The sequence below is a fragment of the Hipposideros armiger genome, unplaced genomic scaffold (genome assembly GCF_001890085.2).
Source record: "Hipposideros armiger isolate ML-2016 unplaced genomic scaffold, ASM189008v1 scaffold_149, whole genome shotgun sequence".
Taxonomy (NCBI): domain Eukaryota; kingdom Metazoa; phylum Chordata; class Mammalia; order Chiroptera; family Hipposideridae; genus Hipposideros; species Hipposideros armiger.
The window spans coordinates 386506-406611 of record NW_017731499.1 but is presented as its reverse complement, the minus strand read 5'-3'; the positions used below and the strand labels follow the sequence as shown (position 1 = coordinate 406611).

The 20106-nt window shown below is 45.4% G+C and overlaps 1 protein-coding gene across 2 annotated transcripts in view; it reads left to right on the top strand.

Annotated features, from left to right (window-relative positions):
- GRIN2A (glutamate ionotropic receptor NMDA type subunit 2A) overlaps positions 1 to 20106 on the top strand; it is a 422768-nt gene that overhangs the window by 375798 nt on the left and 26864 nt on the right. For both annotated transcript variants that reach the window (XM_019650929.1, XM_019650930.1), the window contains exon 12: positions 16351 to 16538. In XM_019650929.1, the coding sequence (XP_019506474.1) occupies positions 16351 to 16538 (188 nt within the window). The remainder of the gene's footprint in view (positions 1 to 16350; positions 16539 to 20106) is intronic.

Below are 20106 nucleotides of genomic sequence, written 5' to 3'. Positions count from 1 at the left end.
GATTGGTTTGGCCTGCTATTCTAACATATAAATAAAATCATGCCATATGTTTTCTTGTTTTGTTTGTCTTCTTTCTGCTCAACGTTCTGTTAGGAAATTGTTGCTCGTCATTCTAATTCTTTCATTCTCATTGCTGTGTAGAATTTCATCGTGGGGATTTACCACGGATTCATCTAGCTCCTCTAATCTTGATGAACACTTGCTAAGTGTCCCATTTGGGGCTATTATGAGCAATGCTTCGAAGGGCGTTCTTGCACATGTCTTTTGTTGAACAAGTCAGTGCATTTCTCGGTAAACACCTAAGACGGAAATTGCTAAGCTCTAGTATGTATGTTCAGTTTTAGCAGATATCAGAGAAGACGGATTTTTGTTTACGACTTTCCATCTTAGCCATGGCTGTGGGTTTTGTTCGTTTGTTTCCACTGTGGTCTTTTCATCAACATACACTGTTGCTTTGGACAGACCATGAGTGCAGATGTGGATGACGATGATTAGAAACAATGGGTGAAGCCTGGCTGGCCTCCTTTTCATCTGTCACCCACAGCACAAAATGGGTTTTCTTTCTTTTCTTTTACTTGTTTTTTTCTTTTTTTAAATAATGTGAACAAAAAGGAGAAGGTAAACGAAACCATCCATGGCCATAAATTGTGCAAACTGTTTTCTGGCAGCCATATAATAATTCTAATATCCATCTTAGCAAACTGGGGCCGATGGTGGGGCCTATACTCAACCTCCCTTTTGGGGGGTGCTTTGCACCGTTACTTTAAACTCAGAAGCTAGAGCTAAAGGGGTATGAGTCTTTTTGAAGAAATAACTTCACACCTCCTCAGGGGTGAGGGCATAGCAGTGCTTAGTCTAGAGATTCCATTTCAGGGGAGTGGGTGTTGGCAGAAACCGCTGACATGTTTAACAGTCTCCTCGGTTAATTATTTAAATTAATTAAGTTAAATTTAAATAGATAATTTACATAATTCAAAAATAAAAAAGTATCACGTAAAAAGATAAACAGTGAAGAACCTTCCTTCCACACTGTTCCTCATCTGTCTAGGATCCCTCTTCCCACAGTAGCCCATTTACTAGTTTTCTGTGTATCCTTCCAGATCTTTCTCTATCGATGCATAAACAGCGACAAAGTTATTATTTACAGATTCATAGTCTTTCATTGTGCCAATGTACCATGCAATACTTAGTCAGTACCCTGTTGAAGGATATTTAGGTGGGTTTCAATCTTTTGCTATTGCAGACAACATTGCGATGAATTTCATTATGTATGTGTTACACACAATGTAGAATAAATTTCTTGGTGTGCTGGGTCAGAGACTACACATAATCGTAATTTTGACAGACAATGACAGATTTCCCTCCAGAAGCAATTCGCCTTTACCCCAATGTGTGAGAGTGCCTATGTCCCCAGTCTTTGCCAGCCCTGCGTGTCAACAATCTTATAAAATTTTGCTAAGACAATAGGTAACACATGCTGAAGTACATTTTCATTTGCACTTTTCTTATTGTCAGTAAATTTTTACCACATTCTCATATGTAATTAAAAGCCTTCTGCCATTCCTTTTTTGAAAACATTTTGTCTATTTTTTTTTTCTTAATTTATATGGTGGAGAAATGAGCTCTATACTTGTGGTGTGATTCCAAAGGTTTTTCACAGGTTTTTGGTTTGTCTTTTGAGCTTGTGGATGATATTTTTTTTTTCCATGCAGATTTTCATTTTGGATAGTCAGTTTTATCAATCATTTTTATGGCTTCTGGATTTTGAGTCATGATTCAAAGTCCTTCTCGCTCTGAGGTTACAAAATAATTTTCTCCTGCCTTTTTCTAGTTTGGTTGCATTTTTAATATTTGGAATTTTGTGGGTGTACAGTGTGAGATATGACTCCAACTCCTCAGATGATGATGAGAACTAAAATGTGACAACGGCCACGATAGAACTGCACAAAACCTGACAAATTCTGTGTTGGTTGTGTCTGCTCATCCTCCACTACAATACTTGTGCCTTTCAAGTGTCTACTTTACCACATTTAGTGGTATTTTTCTTCCCTCTTATATCCTGTTTCCTCTTTTAGTTTTTCATTATGAAATACATTATTTTAAAATATGAAGTGTTTCGTAAAATAATTTTACAAGAGTAAATATCATGAGGGTATATTGTTTAAGGAATAATAAAACGAACTCCTCATGTACCTACCACCCAGCTTTTAAAAAATAGCCATTCCCCTCCCTCACCATGTACAGCATCTCTAGAAGGTTCCAACCCTTTGGAAGATAAGAGAGAGATGCCCCATCTGCTCCTGATGTTAAACTGTAGGACATGCCCTTTATGCTACCCTTAATAACCTAAAATCCAGTGAGTCTTGAGTTAGAAAACTCAGAGCGTGTAGCTCAACTGTTGGGTTTTATCCCTCTAGCCACAAGTCTCAGCGATATCTATCTGCTGCTAGCAACAGGTGTGTGCGTATATATATATGCCAGGATCAGTGGATTGGGGAGGCTTCTTTATAGACTGTAACTTCCCGGAAGAGCCTGGAACACGAGAGGGCTTTGGATAACGGTTGAATGAGAGTTTCGGCTTGGTCTGAGTCATGGCTTCTATCATTAGCCAGCTGCGGCCATGGCCAGGTCGTGTCGCTTCGTGAGCCTCAGTTTCCCCATCTAAAAAGCGAAAGGCCTGGATTCTTAGAGCTCTGAAATAGTTCTGAGATTGTTTTATTTGTTTTGAACACTTGCACACGTATTTTAAAAATTCCAAAATCCAAAATCCAGGCAAATAATGCTCCAGAGCTGGGCATCTCCAAGCCGGGCCAATGGACTGACTGTACCTGGATCACGTGATTACTTGTTAAAATGCAAGTCTGGGCCCAGCATAGAACCTGCTCTCCAGTGATGGAGCCTGTGCATCTGCATTTTAACAAGCATTCCCCTCCCCTACTCCAGGTGATTTTGATTCATGCTAAAATTTGAGAAGCACTGTTTTAAAGGAGTTCAGTAAATACATTGTATTGAGACAGCATATAAAGAGTTAACCAACCAAATGTTTATCTTTGGGATCCAAAATTGCATAGCCAGAGACAGACTTGGATCCAAGTTGTTCAGTTTCGTTGTCAGTTGGAATTTATAATAAACAGAGACAAGGCAGTCCAGAAATTGTCGGGTAAATCAGTGAGAAAATTGGATTTGACCTGCAAACATCGGCAGAGATAGGATTTTTCAGGCATAGGTGAGCTGTTCGTGACCCCAGGTTTCTCGACCAGTGTTTCTCAAATCCTCGCCTAAGTCTGAATCAGTGGGAGGTGCTAATAAAAATATGGATCCTAAACCCCACTGAGCCAACAATATCAGAACCTCTGGGCGCAGGGGCTGGGGACCTACAAGCTTTCACAGGTTCTTCAGTTGATGCCATGTACGCTAATCAGGTTTTAGAACATCTGCTCTAGAAGAGGGAGCTGAAGCTGAAATGATTGGAGACGGATTTAGATTTACAAATGCTCAGTCATCAGAAGCCAATGTTCTCCAAGAAGTTTTGGCAAGTGGGCAAAACTGCAAACAGCGCACTTTTGCCAGATTTAAATTCAACTATCAGTGTCCCCAGGACTCCAGAGAGCCTGCATTTCACGACATAGTGCAATGTTTCTTTTTAATCGATTTCATGTACAATTATGTGTATATACATTTCTGAACAAAGTCCCAGTTTCTTTCAGAAGCATCCATCTTCAACCCTCAGGCCCCCCAGTTCTCCATCTGATTCCATTTCCAGCCCAGCGATGTTGGGGAACAGACAAGCGTCTTTTGATTTCCTTTACATTGTGTAGTTTGAGAGGAGAATGGAAAGACCAATAAGCACTTGTTTTGCAAGACTCAAATCGGATGCAAGGATGTGTCTATAAACGTGAACAAGATGGGGTGGTCACATCTACCTGCAAGGGTCAAAACTGTCTCCAGAGACAAGGTGAGGACTGAACCCCTTGTCTGGAGCACAGATTCTGAAAGCCTGTGGGGTTCAGGACTCCATGTTTTTATCTGCAGTCTTGGTGACTCTGATCCAGGTAGTGCACTGGCTTCGAGAGATTCACTAGTTGAATGTTGAGAGATGGTGTTGTCTCTGGAGTGGACAGAACAAGGAAGAAAAAGGGCATTTCAGGAGGAGCGGAGGCACGGAGGAACACGGGTTTAGGTTTCGGCATATTCGCTGTTGGGATGTCATATTTCCATATCATCTTTGCATTTAGTGAAAGCTGACAATTGGTGACATGTAGCCCCAAGGGCTTCACATGCATAATCTCATTTAATCCTCACACTACCCCTATGAGCTGGGTACCATCATTATCCCCTTTAAGCGATGGGGAACCTGAGGCCTCACAAGGTAAACTCATCACCCAACACACTACTTCAGTAACTGCACTGTGGCATTATTAAGTGTGTGAATTAGGCTTTCCTCCCCCCTTGGCAATGCCAGCTAGGCAGTTGGATGTGTGAGATTAGCGCTCGGGGAGAATTGGAGACTGAAGTTACATATTATATGCATTCGTATATATGCATATTTAATAGTGTATATAATATACATATCGTATATAATACATAGTTGTTAATTGACGATCTGAGAGTTGATAAGATCACAGCATCCTCATTTCCATCCTCAAAGCAAACTGGTCCAGAGATGTAGAATTTTCCAAGCCAGAGGTGGACCAGGAAGGATCCTTCGTGACTTTAGTTGCTATGCAGAGCAAGTTCTTTCCAGGATGCCACTGGAGCCGCTTTGATTAGCTGTATTTTATCAGTCAAGCAGAATCAAATTTGGAGGGTTCATTTTCAGCTGCTGACTTCGAAAGCAGGCATCGGCAGCGGGGTTCAGTGAGCTGTTCTCCTAAATGGGATGGCATCATCTCCAGAGAAAATCAGACCCACAATGGCCCGGTTTCCGAGATCCACGCCCACACTGCAAATAAAGCTCAAAAATAATTTCCACCATGTCATAGACTTAGGAATTTTTTCCTTCATAAAATCTCAGGAAAGCACAGACTTCCCCCCCCCCTTGGAATTATTTCCTGTGAAATTCTGTTGCTAAACTTGATTAAAATTATTTCTTGTTAAACTCGATTAAAACTATAGTAACTGAATTTTTCGAGGCCACTCATAAAATGTTAACAATGCAAAAAGTGTGTGTGTGTGCGGGGAAGTTAAATACAGTGAGATCTCAATTCTGTAAAGTCAGAGATGGAGAGAGAGAAGGAAAAGAGAGGAAGGAAGGGGATTAAAATGAAATGCATTAAATGTTATCAGAGATACTGCTAGATGAGTAGGATTATGGCCTTTTTCATATCCTTTTATGTTTAACATTTTCTGTAACAGAGTATCACCTTTAATAATCAGGAAAAAAAGTGTCTTCTGAACGTGATTCTTCACCTAGCATTTCTGTCGGGTAGCTGTCCACGTGGCTACACACACTGAATTGGCGTGTGTGCAAGTCTGTGCTTTGCTTTTCTCAGTTAAACCTATACCGTTTTGTTGGACAGTTTGCACATTTAACAACTAGGTGACACCTCACTGAGCTGGAGGAACATTAATTAACTTTTACTGCTCTGCATTTTCATCATAACTTGACTGGCATCGGAGGGCCCTGCGAGAGACGGTTCTTTCTGAAAGCTTGCCGACACCGTGACTGTAGACCAGTGTGTTGAGAATGGCAGCCTACGTCATCTCTCAGACTTCTGTGCGCAAACAGCATTGTTTTTCTTCACTTTCAGGCATGCCTTTGTCTTGTGGACAACACAATTCCTGAGACTGCTTACAGTTTTCCTTTTGCTTTCTCCTCCTGCATAATTCAGAGCTTACAATCCTCTGTTAGCAACGGCTTATGGGAGAGCTTATGCCCTGAATATCTGCCTCCTGACTTTCTAAGGCCTCAACTACGATTCCACTGCTGATTTCACTGAACTCGAGTTGCTTTAGCCATATGTTAAGCCTTATTCTATTGCGATTTGAATAAGCTACCTGAGTTGTTCTGAGAACTTAGCGAGGTATTTCTAAAGAACAGGTGACATTTGTTGGGAGCTTACCTGTGTGTCAGGTACCATTTGCTCTGAATGGTTTGCCTGCATTACCTTATTTCAACCTCACCACAACCCTGTAAGACAATGACTACCACAATTCCCATTTACAGTGGAGGACAAAGGCACAGAGAGATTAACTAGCTTGTCTGGGGTCACACTGCGCCCAGCCCATGCTTGGAGTCATAACTTAAAATGATAAATACGAATATTCCCGGAACAATTAGCCTGTGTCTGATTGCCTGCTATTATCCAATACCCAGAACCAATTTTGTTCATGCTTTAAAATGTTTCATTCTCTCTCTTTTTTTTTTTTGAAAGCTTTAAACTGCTTTCAAAAGGGGCAATGTTTCTCCTTCCAATGAGATGGGGGAAAGAAATGAACTCACAGGAGGGGGAGGTGTGGAGGTAGCGGGGGAAGGTGGAAAAAACCAAAAGAAGGGTGTGCTCCTTATATTGGGATGTGCAGGGTTAGGACATTCCTCCTGGGGACACTGAAGAAGCAGGAACCCTGACAGATCCCATCCCCTTAGGGACCGCCTCTTCCTACTGACTGCTCGACATGAGGGGACATCAAACATGTGATCTCATTTCATCCTGACACAACTCTGCCAAATAGGCCTTCTTTCCACTTTACGGAAGAGGAAACGGGCTCAGGGAGCAGAAGAAACTTGTTCCAAGGATAAGTGAGTGGCAGAGCCGGCATTCACACTCAGCCCAATGTCCCTTTCACCCAGGGTGTGCGAACTCTCTGTGTGTCTGACAAGCGAGCGATTCTGGGAAGGGCCGGACCCCTTTGTTACGAGGTAGCGGGACTCGAACCCGGGCAGTGGATGCTCCCGCCCACCGGCAGCTCCGATTTGGAAAATCTCAGCAGTGTGCTTCCTTTCTGTCCGTTATTGGATGACCGTTGTAAGCTGGCTCCCACTGACCCTGGCGCTATTGTAGAATGTCATGGTGCAGCCGGGGGAGGAGTCCGCTTCCCTGGGGCTGGGCTAGCTCAGGCCGCGGAGGCCTCAGCACATGCGGGGAGATGCTGTTCCCACCCCGTGTAAGTGCCAGGGCCCAGCCCTGAGCAGCTGCCTCCGCTCTGGCAAGTCCAGTCTGCTTGTGTTGGGAGAAATGTGGGTGAGGGAGTGATAGACTTAGCCCTTCAGGTTACCTCCGCCCACCATAGCCATTCCCCAGGGATTCCGTAACAAATTACCACAATCTTGGGGGGCTTTAAACAACAGAAATGGAGTCTCTTACAGTTCTGGAGGCCAGAAGTTCAAAATCAAGGGATTTCAGGGCCACGCTCCCTCTGAGGGTTCTCGGGGACGCCCTTGCTGTCTCTTCCAGCTGCTGATGGCTCCGGCATTGCTCGCCTTGTGGCCACATCGCTCCAGTCCCTGCCCGTCTCTACGTGGCCTTCTTCCTGTGTGTCCCCTCTTTGCATAACAGATCCTTCTCCTCGGTCACTGGAGCTAGGGCCCACCTACGCCCAGGATGGTCTCATCTCAAGATCTTTGACTAGTTACACCTGCAAAGGCCCAATTTCCAAGTAAGGTCCCATTCTAAGGTTTCAGGTGGACACGAATTGTGTGGGGGGCACCTCCACCCGCCGCATTCACCTAGATGACAGTGTGGTTTGCCCAGTACCCTCTCCTGCCAGGCGTCCGACTTCCGCACTGGCAGAGAACGCTCCCCTCTGTGTCTTGGTCGCGCAGAAGCCTCGCTGCTCGGTGCTCCCCTGAGTGTGTGCTGCCAGGAGAGACGCTGTCGCCACCTGGGTGCTCGGTGCACATGTGTGCTATTCAGGCTCGTGGGTGTGAACCCCCATTATTGGGCAGTGCAGTTATCATGCTGGTTTCCCATGCCTTCTCCATCTCAGCCTCTTAATCTCAGCTGTTTAGTGGTCCTCACCCCGTGCAGGCGCCGTTATAAGCACTTTACCCATAATTCCTCATTTCAGCATCACAGCCGCCTCCCTGAGGCTGGCACAACCATCTCTATTGTATACGCAGAGAAACTTGTGCACAGAGGCTGAATCACTTACCCGGGCAAGTGCTGGGCAGTTGCTGAGCTGGGATCGGAACTGGCGCGAGCATCTATGCCCTTAACCACTGCGCTGCAGTGCTTCTCACGAAAAAAATGTATTCTCGTTGTCAAAAATAAAAAATACAGATAAATAAGATCTCCTGGACCGCATCCAGATCCCAAACCACCCCCATCACCGGGTAAGCACTGTCATCTCTTTCATTTCATTTCTCCTCTAGGCCATTTCTCCTAGACCACTGTTATGTGCGTTTGCATATGTTTGCATGTCTACACATAATTACAAAATCTCATTCTGTGAGATGCTATCAAACTGCAATATGTCACCGTTTGGTTTTCAATTAATCATATGTTTTGAAGAGCCTTCCTTCTCTGTAGGTGTCTTTGCCTTCACTCTCTTCCGCTGCTGGAAAGAACCCCACGGTGTGCATAGAGCACAGTTTCCTTAACCACTTCTGAGGGAACAGAGTCAGGTGACTGTGTGAAAAATCTTGGTGAGTTCTCTGTGCGCTTCTGCAGGTAGTTCTCTAGGAATGATCGTAAGAAGCAGAATTTCTGGGTCAAAGTATTCGTACTGCCTTGAAAACTTTGGTTTCATTCAGCCAATGGATTCATTGGCTGACTCACTTATTTTCTGAGCAGCCTCAGTACAAAACACTGACTTGGAGTGAGAAATACCTGGCTTCCTACGCTGGCTCTGATCAGTGCTGGCTGTGTGACCTTTGACAAATTAAATAACCTTTCTCAGCCTGTTTCCTACATCTCTGAAATCCTGTCTCCCAGAATTCCTTTGAGAATTACATGAATTAATGTAGGGAAAGTGCCCGGCACTGTATCTGACGCATAATAGGGTTTTATGACATATTGGTTCTTTTCCCTTTCTCTCTTTCATTTTCATGTTTTCTGGCCTTTAAGACTCCCTGTCTCTCAGTCCCTGTGTGTGACAGATTCAGCAGCATCAATGTCACTACCAGCAGTAGGATGTGACCCTGGATTCACACTCCCTCTCTGCTAGCATCCAGCTGTGAGACCTAGGACAAGTGACTTAACTTTTTAGACCCCGGTTTTCCCTTCTACAAAATGATGCTAATTTGGGGTCCTCCACGTGGGAGCGTGTTATATGGCTTAAACGTGACATGCAGGCACAGAGCACAGTGGCCCATAGTAAACATTCAAAAAAAGTCTGAACAAAGAAAACCTTTCTGAACGTTCTCTATTATATACTCAGCACCTTCAGATTTTCAGTAAATGGTTAGCGCTGAACCCAACCCTTGGAGTGCATAGTCTAAGAAACTCTATAAATTTACACCCCAGAAGAATTCAATACTTTTCCCATGTTAGAACACGAGTTGTAGCATGAAGAAAAAGTAGCATTTGCACAGTGCTTTCGAATTCACCAAGCAAATTTATAGCAAATCTGTAGCAAATTCCTTCAACCTATGTAAAAGCACGTGGGAGAGGTGGTTTTCCTTGTAGTCAGATGGGGAAATCTAGGCTTAGAGGAGGACACAGACTTGCCCAGTGTCCCCAGTATCGTCCCTCTGACGCCCCATCCCACCTGAGGACTTGCCCTGCAGAGGCCCAAAGGCTGGTCGCTTTGGCAAGTAGGCTGGTCTGGAGTCGCTGACTCTCTGGAACGCCGTGGGCACAGATGTCTGGGCCCCAGCTTCCTCATCTGAAAAATTAAGACTGTTCCATGATCTATAAACCCCTTGGACATGGTTTGTTTGGGTCTAATGTTAAGTTGAACAGAAACAAAGCAGGGGTTTGCTGTATCGTTTTAACTCTGCTGGTTTTGAGGTTGTTAGCAACAGGCAAATTGCGTGCACCCCAACTCCAGTGTTGGCTCTCATCTCCCTCCCTCTCTCCCTCTCTCTCCCCACCTTTCGCCTGCAACCACCCCTTGAAATTTCCATCAATCAATACCTCCCTCCCTCTTTGTCCCTCAATCTCTCCCTAGAAGCCCACCTCCCTCTTTTTATTTTCTCCCTCCCTGAGTTTTACTTTCTTTCCCCTTCTTCTCTCTTTCTTGTTCTTTCCCGTCTCCCTCTTTCTGTCTCTCTGTTTTCCTGTTTTCCTTAGTGCCTGCTTCCACCTGTATCTCTCCCTCCTTCCCTGGTTGCCTCCTTTCTTCTCTGCCTCTGTCTCTTAGAAAATTGCTCAGAATTTTAAAAATAAATGTTAACCCTCAGTCTTCTTGTACCCAATTCACAGTGAGTATTGTTGGTGGAAATAATTAACACACATTAAACTCACAGCAGCTACAGGCACACAGGGTGAACTCTGTTATTGACTAAAAAAATCCATAGATGACTCAAACCCTCAGCCAGTTTTACATCGCTGCACAGTTTTGACCCAGGAGAACTGGACTTGATGGAAATAATAGCCACAAAAGGAAACGCAGAAGCAAAAGTTATAAATCAGTAAAATTGGTTATAGTCCAAACGCTGATCAATGAAATCAAATCCTTGTAAAACTTAAACACCAAAGCATTGATCCCAGTGGAAGTCGTTTTCCCCCCAAAAAATGGAAACAGTTTAACTATGTATTGAGAGGCATCGATCTAGGAATCAAGTTAGCTTAATGAAATTTGCTCTGAAAAATGCTGCCTTGGTGAAAATGCATCAGCGTTGGTATAATTCCGACTTTAAATTTTGTGTTCACAAACTCAGAGTCAACATGTGATTCTAGGGCACTTCCTTAACGCGGGTTTTAGAAGAGCCTGTGTGGTGGCAGGTCCAGTTTCCGTGCACACCTGTCTCTTGCCCAGACAGGGCCCTTGCAGCAGCTGTCAGGCCTCAGTGGTACCACTTCTTGGGCGCACAAAGGCCCTTCACCCACGCGGAGCCCTGGGTCTGGGCGCATCTGTGCACCATGACGTCATGCTGCCAGAACAGTCTCCTGGATTTTCACCAGGACCTGCAATTTACAAAACACCGTCACTTCCTCTCCTCCATCTAACAGCGAGCCCTGTGAGAGAGCCGTTACTTCCCGCCTCGTACAGATGAGAAAACCTCAGCTCAGAGCGGTCCCATAAGGGCAGCGGTTCTCAACCTGTGGGTCGCGACCCCTTTGGGAGTCAAACGACCCTTTCACAGGGGTCGCCTAAGACCATCGGAAAACAAAAAGGTATTTACATGATGATTCATAACAGTAGCAAAATTACAGTTATAGAGTAGCAACGAACATAATTTTATGGTTGGGGGTCACCACAACCTGAGGAGCTGTATTAAGGGGTCGCGGCATTAGGAAGGTTGAGAACCGCTGCCTAAGGGGGCCTCATTCACAGCACTGGCAGAGGTGGACCTGAGCCCACCCACTCCCCTCCAGTTGTCCAAACATGCTGACTGGCCTAAATTGGGTGACGTGTTCCTCTCCCTAGCAAGGCTTTGATGTGGCCCCCAAAAATAGTTATCAAAAAGATGTTTTAATTTTCAGTAACACTTTAGACCTCTGACACACACACACACACACACACACACACGCACACACATTTCATTAATTCATCAGAACAAGTCAATGTCTTGTAGGCTTCTCGAATATTAATAATGAATAATTAACTTTAACTATATAATTAGCCTTTAAATATGCTAAGATCCCAGAGGGCGTCGGAAAACATGCGTAAGGAGATGATGAGCTGAAACCGGAAACTCTGGATCAGGAAACGGCACGCTGCCGGCCAGTACAGGTCTCCATTCTCAGAGGAGCCATGGTCGTCCTTTGGGTCCGGGAAATCGGATTTGGCGACAGTCTCGGGACTAGGAGTGACCTTTGCAGGTTCAAGAGAGAGCGACTGAATACGGGATCAGACCGCCACACTCCAGCAGGCTGTAGCAGCTCTTCAAAGCTGTCGAAAAACCTGGCAGGAAGCCGCCAGGCTAAAGTAGCATGCGGCACACGTGACAGTCTTCCTTACTTTGCTCCTTTGCAAATTTGCAGAAAGGAGGTCTTGTTTCCCCCTCTCATTCTGAATTACTGTCATTTCTAATCACACTTTCCTTGAGGACTGCCGGTGACAGGGAGAGGGTGACACCACCCACACAGCCTGTGTGACGCCTGGCAGGGGATGGGCATGTCACGCAGCCAGCACAGAGCAGTCCTGCTTCAGCCCTCCTGTTGGGGGGCCCAGACACCCTTTCATTTGTCACAAATGTTTGGAGAAGAGGCCTCCCTCCTGTAGGGAGTTGAGTTTGGCCGGATGTGGGCTTTGTCCCCATCACAGTTCTCAGGTCCTGTCCTTTGAGCCTCCTCCTCTTCTCCAGTGGGGAGAAGCACTTAGGTGACCACCATGCGACTTCAGCGGGAGCTGAGAAGGTGGGGACAAAGACCGTTTCCCCTTGAAAAGCAGGAAAAGAAAACAGCGAGCAGGCAAGAACAGCTGGGCTCCTTACCCTGAAGCTCCCAGCTGACTGCTGTGAGTTCTGCGGGCTCTGTTCCCCAGCGCCTGCCTGTTATCTCTGTGACGTTCTAGACCCACGGCTGCCAATTACCACGCGGCAGCCTCACATATCACTTGTCACCCACAATCGCAACTCCAGTCCCCCAAGTGCTTTTGGTCTAAATTGAGCTTCAGTTTCAGGAGGCCTTTTGTCTTCCTTTCCCTTTAACCTGCAGCAAGAAGCTATGGCATCTCCGCCTGAATGTCTCCTGAAGAGATGGGGTAGGATGTGCTGAGGCCTGGGACGTTTCCCATGGGGGTGGCTCCAGACCTTACACTGCTGTGCATCTGGTGGGAAAGCGACACGTGACGCTGAACAACCCACCGAATCTTTTTAAATTCTGACTATTCTAGTCTCATCCTTCTCTTTTTTTTATAGCATTGGGTTTGATTTATAGCTGCAGCACTCCCCCCGGCCAATCTGAATTCCCTAAGTAATAGGGCTGCCTGTGGCTATCCCACAGTCTTACGGATCCTCTGGCCGTACAGGAGAGGGTGTTCCGTGGCCTTTGGCATCAGACCGCACAAGTTCAAATGCTGCCCTGACGCCTCTAAGCTGGGTGGTGGCGTAGCGTCATTTTGCCTCACAGTGACTCAGTGTCCCATCTCCCAGTGGGGATGGCGGTCATATGTAAATCTCTGCGCAGTTAGAAGGAGCCAGTGACATGAGGTAATGCATATAAAGTGTTCAGGGTTGGACTTGTCACATAGGCATAAACATCGTGAGCCGCTTTGCTGTAAAATCTGACTTACAGGGAACGTATCTGTGTCGAGCATTTGTTATGCGCCGGATGTTGCATCACGTTACTTACATAATGTCACTTATTCCCAGCAGCCCTTGAAGGGCAGATACTGCTCGCCCCTCGCTCAGAGTCTTTGACCACAAAGCCCACTCTTGAGGACGTCAGCGATTTTTTTTCCCTTTTTATCAATGGGAATATTTTTCTTTCAATTGAGAAAAGACTTGTCATGAAATACAGTAATGATCTGCAGAAACCAGTGCTTAACCATTTAAACCACTGTTGGACACCTGTCATGTGGTTGCCAGGTTCAGTTGTAGATTTCCATCCTAGAGATGCATCAGTGTGTGGTGCTTTAACAGGATGGGGAAAAGTTTTGCCCCATGAATATCATCTGATGGCCTTAACATTCGGATGGCCCTGTGTGAACACACATGTGTGTATTTGTGTTTATTTTTTGAGGACTTGAGAGAAAAGTGTTGGGTGAGGCTTAGAGAGCTTTACTAAAACCCAGGTTCTCGGCCTCTCCATGGCAACTTTGATATGTAAAGTATTGACATTGAAGGCACCCTGGCTTCATCAAGAGGACAAATGCTGTCCGTGGCCTGAAGCCCTCAGGATACATGGGGCTATCCAGTCTCGGTTTCCACATGGCGAGTGACAGAAGGTGACTATTGGCTTATAGAATCATAGGCATCTCAGCAGATCCACAGTGACTATCTCACCTCACACGTGTCCAACCAGTAACCCAAAAGAAGGAAGTGACTTTCCCAAGGTCACACCATCATCCAAACCTAGACTAGAACTCAGATTCCTTTAACCTGCTCCTCCACTGTTCCTGTCGCATGTCCTACTGCCATTATATACACACCTTTTAAAACTCCTACGCCATATTTCCATGGGTCTCATTATGGCTGGCTTTTCAGAAAGACTGTTCCTGCTTGGTTTGTCAGCTCTGGTTAGCCATCACCACTGGCAATGCCCCGTTTTCTTCCTTTCCCGCTGGATGACCTCACAGTATCAAACTACGTCACCAGCCCTGCAGCTTTGGCATAAAAGCTTCAGTCTCTCTGTTAGGGAGTCCACCCTTGCAGCCACGCCCACCTCTCTCCATTACAGAAACGACAACGACAAAAAATTAAAATGAGGAACGCAGCCGTAAACCTTCCAAATAGTTTTGTTCCCATAGGGAGCTCTTCAGAGCTGTTTCTGAAGGGATGCAGACTTTTACATCCTCTCCCTACCACTTTGCGTTTGCTTTGCTTCCCTGTTTTATGTTTTCTTGTTAAAGAAAGGCAGTAAAGTTGAGAAAGTGTCAGGAAGTTGAGTAGTCTCCAACTTCGTTTTCCCACCTACTTTAGAGTTGAGGCATCCATCTCCATGTTGAAGGGTGATCATTTCAGCCTTTTTAAGCAGCTTTGAGAATTGGAGACAATATGCATGGCCACAATAGGGATCTGCGTAATGGGTGAGGCACAGCCGTGCTACTGAGGGGGTTACGTGGCACTCGCCTTTTGGGGGCGCTGACTGGGAAGGTCGTACAGGACTTCTGAGATGGCCACAATGCTCTTTACCTTGATCTGCCTGGCGATTTCAAGGATGTAACATATGTGAAAAAGCTTATCTAGTACTTTCTTTCACATAAGCTATAACTTAATAAACATAAACGTACCAAAAAAGAAAAAAAAAGGGCTATATTTGTTGACATGAAATATGTTCACTATGTGTGGTGTGAAATGAGAAAAGAAGGCAGTTTGTAATGTCTTGTGTGGTTTCATCATATTTGGGGGGTTAAAACAAGGCTGGCAAACAGCGGCCCACGGGCCAATCTGTTTCTGTCAGTAGCCTTTTACTGGAATGGAGCTGAGTTCATTCACTTACGTATTATCTATGGCTGCTGCCCTAGGGCTGCTCTAACCAAGTACCACAAACCGAGAGGCTTAAACCACAGGAAGGTTTTGTTTCACAGTCTTGGAGCCTGGAAGTCCAAGGTTAAGGTTAAGGTGTGGGCAGGGCCGCGCTTTCTCTGAAGGCGCGAGGAAAAGCTCTGTTCCAGCCTCTCTCATAGCTTTTGGTAGCTGCTGGCTTGTGGCAGCCTCCCTCCATCCTTTGCAGGGCGCTTTTGCCATGTGTGTGTCTGTCCCACGTTTCCCCTCGTTTATGAAGGCACCAGTCATGTTGGATACAGGTCCACCTACTCCCCCGGTGTGACCCTATCTTAGCTAATTACATCTGCGATGACCCCATCTCCAAATAAGGTCATATTCTGAGGTTCTGAGGGTTAGGACTTCAACATATAAATTTTGGGGAGGGCGACACAATTCAGGCCATATTATGCTACAACAGAGACCACGTGGCCCACAAAACCGAAACTATTTATTATCTTGTCTTTACAGAGCTTTAAAAGGTGCATGTGTGTGTGTGTGTGTGTGTGTGTGAGTGAGTGCGCGCGCGTGCATGTCTACGCACACATGCGTAAAAAATTTGGAAGGTTGTTCACGGATGTGTTAACAGATGTTGCCTCTGAGTTATGGAATTGTGGACACTTTTAATTGGTGTTTTAATTTGTATTCTTGATATTATCTATATTATTTGGGTTTCTAAAAATTATTACATAAGGATTTTTGTAATGTAAATACACAGTAAGTAAGCATGTTTCTTTGGGAGGAAGAAACATCATCCCTTGTTAGTCCCTCCCTCCTTCCTGCCGGCGCCACCAAATCCTCCTGCCCCTTTACGAGTTTACTTGGTTCTGACGCCACCTTTCTAAATAGGCCGCTGTTCTGCGCTGTTGGGAGCGCTAAGGGCAACACTTAACAAACCAGCAAACTCAACTGTTTACTCACTTGGGCATAAGGATTCTTCATGTCTTTATTTAGCTGCCTCTTGTACCTTGGAGAAAAAAGGTTCTGGCTTTTATCTCCTCATTAAAAATAGATCCTTTTATGACATGACCGGATGGAGCGGCCGTGAGTCATCATCTCCAGTGTGACTGTGTGTGAGACTGGATCCGGCCTCGGAGCTGGGCCCCTGAGATGGTACCCCGCCAGCCCCATGACTCCCTGGTTTCTTGTCATTGCAGGAAACTGGACGCTTTCATCTACGATGCGGCGGTCTTGAATTACAAGGCGGGGCGGGATGAAGGATGCAAGCTGGTGACCATCGGCAGTGGGTACATCTTTGCCACCACTGGTTATGGAATTGCCCTCCAGAAGGGCTCCCCTTGGAAGAGGCAGATTGACCTGGCCCTGCTCCAGTTTGTGGGTGACGGTAAGAGCTTGGGTGACCTCCTACTTTGGGGGAGTTGAGACCCTCGCACTCTCTCTGTTTCTTCATTGCCTTTCCTTCCAAGACACCTCTGTGTGATGAATTTGTTCGCCTCAAGTATTTACTGAGTGCCTCTCACATGATGCCATGGTTCTTTAGGTTGCTTGTAATGGAAACAAATTACAGACAACTCAATTTTTAAAAGGAATTTATTTTAAGCCTGCCGAAGTGTCCATTTCAGTGAATTTAGGAATAAGTTGAACAAATAGATTTGGAGAAAGAAACAGGAACCCAGGCGGTCCTGGGGCCTCAACAGCAAGAACTCATAGGTTCTCAAAAGCAGTGGTTCTCAATGGGAAGGGGATTTGCTTCCTAGGAGACACGTGTCTATGTTGGGAGATGTTTTTTCTTGTCATGACCTGGGAGGCTGTTTGCTACTGGCACCTAGTGGGCAGAAGCCAGGGGTACGGGATGCTTGCTGGCAAACCTGTCTCAGTGCCCAGGACAGCCCCCCATGTCACAAAACACAGAATTATCAGACCCCAAATGTCAGTGGTGCTGGATTTGAGAAACTCTGCTCCAGGACAGTGACATGACACGACCAGCCTGATGTAAGTCTCAGTCTCTACTCTCTAAACTCTAAATTTCAAATTCCAGAGGAAGGATTCCTGGTGCATTTGGGGTCAAGGGCTCTTTCCTGAACCCATCAGGAGTGAATAAAGGGTAGGGTTATGTTGTACTAACACAACAGCTTCTGTTATTATCCATGAAGGAAGGAAAGAGAGGCAATTTCTAGAAAAGAAATATGAATAAACCTCATGGGTTTTTCTCTATAGTCCACCCCTTGACTTTCTATCATGCAAAAAAAAAAAAATTTACATACACACACACACACACACACACACACACACACACACACAGTTTCGACCCACATGGGGCTTATCGTCTAATGAGATTGTGATGTTAATGGAACAGTAGAGCTCAGCGGGCCAACTGTCTCCATCAGCACTTCCTTCTGTCTGTTCTGTTCGAACTTCCTGGCTGGTGATCTCGCCACAGCCTGGGGTTCCGAGACATGGTTTGTAGAGTCCTGCTCAAATGGAAAGTTGGTTTCCCTCTGAGTCGCCAGCACTGAGATAGGAAAAGCAAAGCCAGCAGAGAGGGCAGGTTCACACTGAAAACGTGAGTAGGTGTGATTGGAATACAGAAGCTCAGGGTGTAGGGCAGAGGCTCCACTCAAAACCAGTGGAGGCTGCCTTCAGAGTGGCTGCAGGATGTGCTAGGTCTGTCTAGAGCCTGGAGAGGAAGACCTGGCAACCTCTACGCCAGATACAGTATTGGAATGGGCAGCGGTCTGTGCAGAGGGTTGGGGTGAATTTAAACAACATGCATAATTGCAGCTTCTCCTTCTCTTTCTACTCCTAGAATTGAACCCTAGATTCTTTCAGTGCTGTCAACAAATCTAAACGTGTTTTGCATTTAACTGCCAAAGAACATCTGATCCTGTGAATTTCCTTTGGGAATTCCTCAGATCGCAAGCATGTTCTCCTCTGTATAATAATGACCTGTGACTCTGTTGGTCAGCAATTGTGTGACATCTCAGAGGCACACAACAGTAAGCTTTTGTTTGGCTCATGGGTACAGGCCGAGTGGAGAAGCCTGGCCTCAGGCCATGGTGGCTGTGGTGGCTCTACTCCCTCCGCAAGCCCATGGATCAGCTGTGTCTCTCCATTCCACACGTGTTTGTTCTGGGTCTCAGGCTCCATGGGCAGCAGCCACCTAGGAGAAGCTCTTTTCTTGTCTGTGTCTTAGGCACTGAAAGGAACACCTAACGACGCACGTCTGTTTCACATCTCGGCTTTGTCACGTTCACATCTACTAAGAACCTTCTATCTAAAGCAAGTCAGGTGGCCAAGCCGAAGGTCAACGGATCGGAGTGGCACTCTCCCTTTTGTGGGAGGAGTTTGGGAGTTATGTGACAAGGGTGTGGACACAGAGAGGGGTGAAGAACTGGAGCCCCTGTCCCATCTCCCAGAGTGGTTGCCTACGCAACCCTACATGGGCTGAACTAGTCAGCAAACAGGAGTCTTGTGTCCTGCAGTAAATACCACAGAATCCTAAACGTAACAGATAACTGGTCAGTGAAGGATTGCATGAATAAATACACACATGGATGAATGGTTGGTGTGGGGATGTATTTCATTTGACAGGAAACTTTTAAACAGGAAGGAGATCTGTTGAACACTGCGTTCTAACTCTGCTCCTACCTACCATTACTGTCAGTTTTGCAGCATCTGTTATGAAGTAGCAACATACGGATTTAGGGAATAGGATATGCCAACCACCAAACTGGATACATTACATGTGTTCTTCAATTTAATACTCATACCAACCATATGAAGTGAAATATTGCCTACACCCATTTCACAGAGGAGGAAACTGACGCTCAGAGGGCTTGTGAGTCCCCTAACCAGTAGGAGGCAAAGCCTCCACTTAAGAGGCCTTACTCAGGAAGGGCATCAATTATGTGAGACTCCCGTTACATTTAATTCTCTAAGATGTCTTTCAAAATTGGCTAATTAGACACTTGAGATTTATAGACCCTTTAGGGAGGAGTGATTTAGTGCATACCTGAACCAAATGGATTATCCCATTTAGAAATACTTCTGTGAAAGAGGTACTTTACTTAGCCTCATCTGAGACTGAAGACAGAAATATTCACCCAATAAGGTTGGTGTGAGGATGACATGAGAGAACGCATGTAAGAATCTTAGCTAAACACAGTACCTAGAAATAGAAATGGTTCAATACATGCTAGCTGTTACCATAATCACCACCAACACCATCAACATTATCACCACCACCACCACCACCACCACATCATCACCACCATCACCATCATCATCATCACCAACACCATCAACATTATCACCGTCACCATCACCACCGTCACCACCATCATCATCACTGCCATCATCACCATCACCACCATCACCATCACCACCTTAATTAGTGTTGTATTGGCAATAATATGGTCAAGTTATATCATGGAAACAACCTTTGTGGTATTGAACAGAAAATTTCCTCTTTGTTGCAAAGAAAAAATAAAAAGTAAAGGCATCCAGATAGGGCAGAGATGTGTTCCTTGTACTAGCAGAGCATCTAGGTTCTTATGGATATTTTCTGTCCTGGCTCATTGCTTCCCTGGTCAGACTGTTGGGGTTGGAAATGTGTCTTCTCGGCTTCTTCTTTAGAGACCAGCTGGAGGCAAAGACATCGGAGAGAAAATGACGTTGCTCCAGGGGGCGTCTTAACATAATCTTCCCGGAAAGCCATGTCCAATTCTGAATGTCTCTCTAGGAGTAAATACATGAATTAACACAGCTGCATAAATATTTCACTTATCTTACGCAGCTCCAGCAGGATTAATTATGCTCTAAAATTAGACCTGTAGAGAGCACAGCGCTGAGCAGCACCTAATTATTATTCATCCCCTAGAATGGAGTGTTTATCTCTTGTTATAAAGTAGCTTCGGTGGACAATTACAAGTCTAATGAGTGTCAAAAGTATA